Raw genomic sequence first — 8,410 nt, forward strand, 5'->3', positions numbered from 1 at the left:
AAGTTTAGAGAGAAGAAAATTTTGAAGAATGAAATTGGTGGGCAATTTCACGGGCAACCGCCCTATTTATAGGGAAAAGCCCATGAAGCGGACCAATCGAGAATGTGGACGACCCATGAAGCGTCAACCAATCGGCGTCCGGACACGTGTCGGACATGCAACCACAGGATGTCAATCGTTGCAACAGTTGTGTCAATCAATGCAACAGTGACCAAACGTCTTCAACACGCCCATTCAAATCTCTCCGCCTATTCACCTTCCTCAACAAATTCCCAAGCATCCGTTCTCCGCACGGCCACATAATCAACCAAGCTAGACACCGCGTCGGGGGCAATCAAAAATAACCTAAAAGATCAACCTCGGTCTCGGCCAGCGTCCTTTTCTTTTCCACATCGGATGCCCAATACACATCCATGTGGAGGGGGATATGGTACGGCCTAAGAAAGACTAGGCGGAAGAGCGAAGAAGCCGCGGGCTAGAAGCCGTCGCAGAAATTTTTCACAAATCACTTGCGCGAGAATATACGCTCGGACGTACATCGAAGCCCATACCACGGCATAGACTACGCCGGGGCAAATTGATGGGGCATATTCTCGCACCGCCGACCAAGTCAACACATTAGACAAGGTCAAAGATATCCACAAAGAAGTCAACGACTTGACGACCTAGCCGATCGACCCGTCGGCTGTCGGCTGGGTCCCGGCATGACAACCCACCCGGTAATGACACATACCCGCGTACTCATATCCAAGACCCCTCGGCGGTGGGTCATCGAGCCAGCCGGCCACCATAGGTCCCTCGGCCGAGGGGTAGATCGATCTTTCCACCGCTAGCCACTTGGCCACTTGGCCACTACGTGACAAAAGGTGAAGTCTATAAATACTCCTCAACCTTCATTGAGGAAAGGATCCCAATCCAGAAATACATAACTTGACCTAAATACACTATTCATCTGGTATAATCTTCCTTATCTCTCTACAATATATTCCTAGCCAATTAGCATACAACTTATACATCTAAGTTTTTCGACTTGGGCGTCGGAGTGAGACGCTTGGCACAAAGCCAAGCCCTCAATTCGTTCATTGTTGCAGGAGAGGCCGAGAGGAACGATTAAGACCAAAGGAGAATCCAATTCAAGACATCATTCAACAAGCCACGGGTGGTAACTATACTTGCTCTGGAATTACACCCGGAACACATACTCTTTGTGAAAGTGTGATTAAAGAGGCATAGAGGCATAAGTATTTCCTTGTAAATAAAATTACAATTTTCCATAAAAATATCATTTATTTCTTTCTTTTTTGAGTTTCTTATCTATGCCTAGTGGGCATAGGATAGAAAAACCGTTATTATTATTAGTATTATTATTATTACGGTTTTTCTATTATTATTATTTCTGTTTAATGGTATTTATCGATCTGATTTTAACTTTATATTCGTACTTAGCCTCCTGTAAAACAGTGTTACATTAATAATGATTATGAATATGAGAAAGCTTGGGTAGGGTTGATTAGAAATTAATAAAGCATTTAAGGCGACTACACCTTTTAAGTATAGTTAGGCGTGAGTGGTAAGATTGGAGAGATAAGGTGATCCCTTTTTGGATTTACGTTCATGCATCATGCATGCACCAAAGTAGCTTTACAAAATTATTGAAAAGGGTAAAGTTTGGCGTTTTCTTTGTTTAGTGAACTTTAATGCAAGATAATATTCATATTATTAAGGAAACACTAAAATTACGATTAGTACTCCCAAATGCGCTTATCTACTTCATTTGGTTCCTAGCCCATGCATGTACGTAAGATTAGCCTTTACAGAATAACAACAAAATCTTCTCAACCACTTTCCTAGCATATACTCCGTATAATCTCCACTAGTACTACTTGTATGTCGTTTATTATTTAATTAATTAAATCAAGATTAGGCAGGTAATTAGTATTAGTAATTGGTCTAAAGTAGAAAGGATGTTGTCATTACTCATTAGTGGATGAATTTGTTTTTGCTCATGCATGCATGCATGCACGTCCAACCTTTTATTTTTGGGTCAACCTTCATATATTTACGCCTATATCTCTCACTTTATGACAAAACCGGTCGAGTTCATGCCACGACAACTGATTAATATTCTGAGAACAAAAATGAAACCGGAGTTTAACACCGTTGTACTTGTACCCAAATAGCCAAAATAGGTAACTATCAGCCGCTATGTAACAAACAGGAGCCATAAGAGGAGTGAAGTTCACATTCGTGTTAACCCGTGGTAATGTATTATGTATTATTCGGAGTATTTGATACAGGCAGAGGAACATTTGTATATTAACCTCTAATATTACTAGCTCATCATTGCGCTACTCAGCATATGACCCAGTAAGTAGCTAACTAACTGGGTGTCAAAAGGCCTACAAGTACCGCGGCATATCCCAACAGTTTCCCCCGAAACAACATTAGCAGATCGTTGGAAAAGAAGATGATGCCTTCCAAAATTCCACTGGTATGACTTTCTTCTATGTAGCACTATCCAAATCCTTGTATATTTATCATTAAATTGTATGGTTAATGGGTTTGTTCCACGTATAATGGTATATGATCATCTCATACAAGTTTTTCAGGAATTATTATTCATCATCGGGTTCAGCAGAAAAGTCGGGCTCTTCAGGCTTCTGCAATTTTATCTTCTGGGCCCCTCTCCTTGTATTAGCTGCAAATTTCGAAGCCAAAAGCGTGACAGCTAGCTTAGACTTCGCCCGAGGAGTTACCGGTTCACTTTCCTCCTTACTTTCCTCGTCATCTCCTTCCGATGCAAAAGAATTGAGTGACGACAGGGACTTAGCTGTTTTCCTCCTTTTAAACCGCCGCCGTGCAACCTGTATAAAGCAAGCAGCCCAAGTCCTCCAATGGTGAGAATACAACCGAAATGTATGTTGGAGTTTCTTGCTGTGAAGTCGTCTAAATTGACTCGCCACAAACTTCAAATCTTCCGCTGTTAATGCAAAGGCTTCCACTTCAACAAGAGCTCTCACAGTTCGGGTTGAGGAAGGAAGATTAATAGATGCTTTTGGGTTCAAAGCCCAAGCAAGTAACTCCTCACCACAGAAGTCTCCGGGTTTGAGAGTGATTGAATTGAAAAAACCCGTTCTGCCTCCATTCGTGGTGGAACTCTCTAACTTACCCCTGATTATGAAAATCATTTCTGTGACCGGATCACCCTCCCGAACAATGTACGTGCCTTCTGTGCATAATGAGGATACCAGACGCTCGCAGATAGCATCCAGTAGCTGATGATCCATCTGTGAGAAGAAAGGAACCTGCATTTTATAGACAGTGGTTGGTTATTACGACCCCCATTCCAATATTATTGGCCCTATCCAAACTTAGTGGTAAGCTCAAATCCAACTCATACGGAAAAGATACAGATAATGCGACAATAATCGTTTAATAGTTTTAGAGCATTTTCTAGATGAAATGCTGTAATTTAGCAAGCTAACAGAAACCAATTTAAATACAAATAAATAAAAGAAGATTTTTTTGGTTTTTAACAGAGCAGGAAGCCAAGAATAGTTAACATACTCTTCGAACGAGGTCCAAGCACAAGTGGCGTTGGATATCTCGGCGTAGATCAGCAGGTAAGCTGGTTAAAATGGATTCTTCGTCGACCCCGCGATTTGCAAGCCATTTATACTGAACAAAGCGTCGGACACGCTGCCTAAGATCTTCTGGAAGTTGCCGATGCCTCATCCACTCTTCTGTGTCTCTTCGCTTAAGTCGCCACTCCTCAAGTCTTACAGTTATGGATTGCAGATATGTCTACACAAGAAAGGGAAAAAAAACTTTTTGACTCGGGACGATTATCTCATACGAAAAAGATAACTGAAGATTGAAGGAGTATTGAAGCAAATGAAGTTTTAAGTTGGACCAATTTTTTGCAGATACACAATGAAAAAAAAATATACTTTTAAGATACTGAGGAACCTATCATCAAATTCGCCCTTGCATTAGGTATGACAGATGTAATTGTTCTTACTAAAACTGAAGAAGTACAATAGATTTTATTTTGATAGCTTTATTTGAAACAAACATGAAACAAGAATGAATAGTGACGTGGGTAACGAAAATGGATAACTACTTAGTTGTAACGTTAAAAAGGAGACCAAGGATCTCAACAATATAGGAGATCAAACATTTGCGAAGCTCCTATTGAGCAAACATCGTTAACATAACAACATACTGAGTAGTTTATCAATAGCAGATCCAGCAATATAAAACAATACAGTCACAGAAAATAAGAGGGAAATCAAGAAATACCTGCATATTCCCAATCAAATGTGCAAATAAAACTAGACCGAAGATTGCGATGAGTATGGCAAATGATGTTTCCCCAATGAATGTACTTGTATCCAGATTCTGCCCGTAAGAGCTGTGGGCAAAAAGGGTAAAATAAGGCCTATTAGCATCTTAGTTAAGGATGAATGCACTTGGAGTATAATATTTCGTCACTTTTTGTGTCAAAAGCAATAATTTTCCAGAATCATACCCTGCTTCTAGGGTGATTTACCCGAAAAAAAAGGCTTAGTTGGTTTCATTTCTCGACTCTAACCCTTTCTGTTTGTAGTTTACTCAAGATAAAGGTTTGTTACTGTTATTGTTGCATAAATATGAGTTCTGAAACCATTATGGCCACTGGTTTAAGATTTTTGCCGTTGAGAAAATACCTAACACACCATTGATAATACTTGATATAGTAAGGAAACCATATTTATGCAACAATAACAAACGCCACTCTACTAGCAAAAGCTTGTACAAGTCTCACCTCAATTGTTGTAAGCCCCACCATAAACAATAGAAGTACTTGGGGATAAATTTGGAGGAGACAACATTTTTTTTCACTGCACCCTCGAAAATTCCATATGTGAAGCTGCTACTTTGTTTTGGATCACAGTTACTGAATACAGTAGTTGTGTTTGCCCAAAGCATACGATCAGGTGTATTGAAGGTATTACAATCTAAAAAGTGAGGTACGCATGCTTGAGGGCCCTTTTCATGTTTGCAATAGAACTTACAACAATGTGTATACCGCTCAATGGATAGCAAATACCATGATGCCCCCAAAACCTGCAAAATAGCAGAATGATCGCAATTGATAAGGCGATTATCCGAGAAATAAGAAGAGAAGGAAATGCAGTAGAAGAACAGTAAAGTACTCAAATTATGTGTTAAAAATGTTTCATTGCATCATTCAGTTATCCACCTATTCATACAAGGGTTGTAACACTTCAAAACTGAACAGGTTGTCACAATCAATTTCTATGTATGTTAAATAAACTCAGTATACACTCCAACATATATCGACCCCATTCCAATTGTCACAATCCATGGGTAACCCATATGTACATTAGTAAACTTCTTCGGTCACCTTTAATACATGTACGTTATCTGCGAGTTATGTTTAGGCAATCTAATGCAAAGTTACATCCAGAAACTTCTACCAGGGCTTGAAAAATGAAGCATATTCATATATTCAAATTTCCAACTAAAAACCAAACACCTCCATTACCCCAAAGGCCCAAACTTCAATGCTTCAAAGGCGTACACAACAGGCAGGATAAAGGTAGTTACATATTTAAAGGTATGAAGTCTTACCCCAATTTGTTAACACTGAGATGCTGTTTTAAATGACCCCACTGAAAAATTATGTCGAAGATATAACTGAACTAGTGTCACTTCATAATCTAACAAACATAGTTTAAAGGTCATTTTGCTTTGTGAAGCCAAATAATACGGAGTCTTTTGTATTACAGAGAATGGAGTAAATAAACCAAAATAATACTGCAGCAAACAATCGAAGAAATTCAGAAATGAAATATTTGGGATCATCGAACTTTATGCACGTCTACAGTTTATACCATGGTCGACACTCTCGAGTCTCGACAATGACGTAACAAACTAACAACATCAAATTTGTCCAGAAATAGGGAAATTGCATTTGGTAATTGAAGGAAAAATCACGTACATGGCTAGCTAACATATACAGCAGTAAATTATACACTGCTCCAGCCCATGCAGTCTTTGTGACAACTCCCGTTGCCTTTACGATTTCAGAACTCAGAGGGAAGATCAAATATAATCGAGGAACATACTGAAGTAAAACAATAAGTGCAAGTGCATTGTTGTTATGATCAGTTCTTGGACTCCTTGACGCCGGTATAATGAACCAAATGAGGATCTGCAGGAGCATACAGAAGCAAGGAGGATAAGCATCAACATGAAATTGCCTGTATGAGTGTATGGATATGAAAGCAAATAAGATGATAAAAACTTTATTTTTAAAAAATATTTAGATCATTACATATAATACATTTGAAAGCAAATTACAATCAACACACCTGGGGCATTGGCAATGTGGCAATAAGATCAATTAAAAAATCATTCCTCATGTACCGTTCTGCAATCAACTTTGGATCCCTGACAAGTTCACCCCTTCCAAAAACCCGGGAACTCGGAGCAACATAAGCTGTTCTGAACTTGATGACAATGTGCAAAAAGTAAAAGAGATCTGCTAATGTCCGAAAGAGCGTGACAACAATTTGCAACTTCAAATCCGTCTTGACACACGACGTCTTTTTATCTCCTCCAATGCCCGGCAAATAAAAGTACAATGGGTCAATAAAAAGAGCCAGCAAGCATGCTACAATGAAAACCCTGTTCCATTTCAACACGATTTCGCTCCCAGGATCCAAAATCTTATTCCTCCATGACTTCTTTTCTTGTGGCAACACCTTGGGTTTGCCATACTTAAAAGGCTCACTAAGTCTACCACTAGCTCCCAAACCAGTACCGCCATTGTTGTTAAAATACAGTGATGAAAGCATATAAGTTGAACCAGACTTCTCTAATCTTACTGGGTCTGTTTTTGGCAACACAAACTTTGGTTCCTCTTTATCACCATAATAAAACCTACCATAATTGCATCATATAACAAGCATAATAAATAAACACTTTATACACAATAAGCAACATCAACAAATTATAAATTCAAAGTAAGCATCCTACCTCACTAGCTTCTCCTTCTTCAACTCCATGCCAAATGAGTGAATTGCCTAGTAAGCATAAATATGAAAACTTTATTTACAATTTTCGACTTTTTTCTACTTTACCTATGATTAATGATATTACTAGTTCTCACTTCTCCCTGGCTGAGATTCCGCTCCCTAATTTTAAATCCTGGTTCCGCTACGGCTAACAACTCAGTTAACAACTCAAAGATTACTAATCATAAATTCACTTTTAACATGATTTAAAACAAGAAATCACAAAGAAGACATCAAATCTTATAAGGCAATGTCTCTATTAGCATGAAGAAATTAATGGTGTAAGAAAATCATTATATCCCTAAAGTTGAGATCTTGAATCTATGATTGCATTACAATCAAATGATATTTATGATATCTTGCATCAAAAGCATACAAAGCAGGTATCTTTGAATAACATCAATTTGAAAAACAAAAACCCAGAAACAAATAAGAAAAGAGCTTAATGGCTACATTGGTAGATGAAACAGTGTGTGAGATAATTAATTTTAATTAAAAGGGGAGATGGAGAGATGATACTATGATAGCCAGGGACAGGGTAGGCTTGAGTATGAGCAAGAGAGACGAGTCAAAATCTCAGTTGACTGAAAGAGCACCATGTGGAAAGGGACGACTTAATTTTGTCATTTTCCATTATTTTCTCCACAAATTCTTGACTAGGGCGGTTAATGAGACAAGATAGCTCGCGAACAACTCGAGTTCGACTCGGTCGAAGCTCGGTCAAATATCGGCTCGTGTGAGCTCGGCTCGGGCTCGGCTCGAGAGCTTAACGAGTCAAGCCGAGAAAACGTTGGCTCGGCTAGAAAAGCACGTAAGTGGCTCGTACTTGTGTAATTAGATGAGATATTACTCATAATTTATAAAAATATTTTGTCATGATTATATTTTTGTATCACACATATCAAAAATGTCTTGTTAATTTTCCAATATTTGTATATAAAACTTTCGAGCCTTGTTATTGAAGATATCGAGAGAGAAAAAACGACATTTCAACAATTATATATATGCTCGAGTTGAGCTCGAGTTTGGCTCGAGCTCGCAAGTTTGATAACGAGCACAATTTTTTAAAGCTTGAGATCGGCTCGAACTCGAGTTTTACTTTATGAGCACAAGTCGAGAAAGGTCAAGCTCGGGCTCGACTCGGCCCGTTAACACCCTGTGGACATGGGGGGCCCACGGGGGCGCTTGGGAAATAAGCGTTTGCATTTGTGGAGTCGCCACCATTTTATTGTAGAAAATTGGAAACCGCTCAAATACTTCGTGTCATGTCAAGACACAAAGTAGTGACACGAACACTAAGAACTCGTCAACCTTAGCATTCTATG

The 8,410-nt window shown here is 38.9% G+C and overlaps 1 protein-coding gene across 1 annotated transcript; it reads right to left on the minus strand.

Annotated features, from left to right (window-relative positions):
• Nucleotides 1-2,211: 2,211 nt before the first annotated feature.
• LOC141592449 (cyclic nucleotide-gated ion channel 17-like) lies at nt 2,212-7,744 on the minus strand. The gene is made up of 7 exons (XM_074413126.1): nt 7,048-7,744; nt 6,381-6,951; nt 6,008-6,220; nt 4,808-5,109; nt 4,303-4,414; nt 3,568-3,804; nt 2,212-3,305 (listed from the first exon to the last, which is right to left on the minus strand). Exons 1-7 carry the CDS (start codon nt 7,074-7,076, stop codon nt 2,616-2,618), a joined length of 2,154 nt encoding a protein of 717 aa, XP_074269227.1. The 5' UTR covers nt 7,077-7,744; the 3' UTR covers nt 2,212-2,615.
• Between the last annotated feature and the right edge of the window lie 666 nt (nt 7,745-8,410).

This window comes from Silene latifolia, chromosome 7 (genome assembly GCF_048544455.1).
Source record: "Silene latifolia isolate original U9 population chromosome 7, ASM4854445v1, whole genome shotgun sequence".
In the NCBI taxonomy this organism is placed as follows: Eukaryota; Viridiplantae; Streptophyta; class Magnoliopsida; order Caryophyllales; family Caryophyllaceae; genus Silene; species Silene latifolia.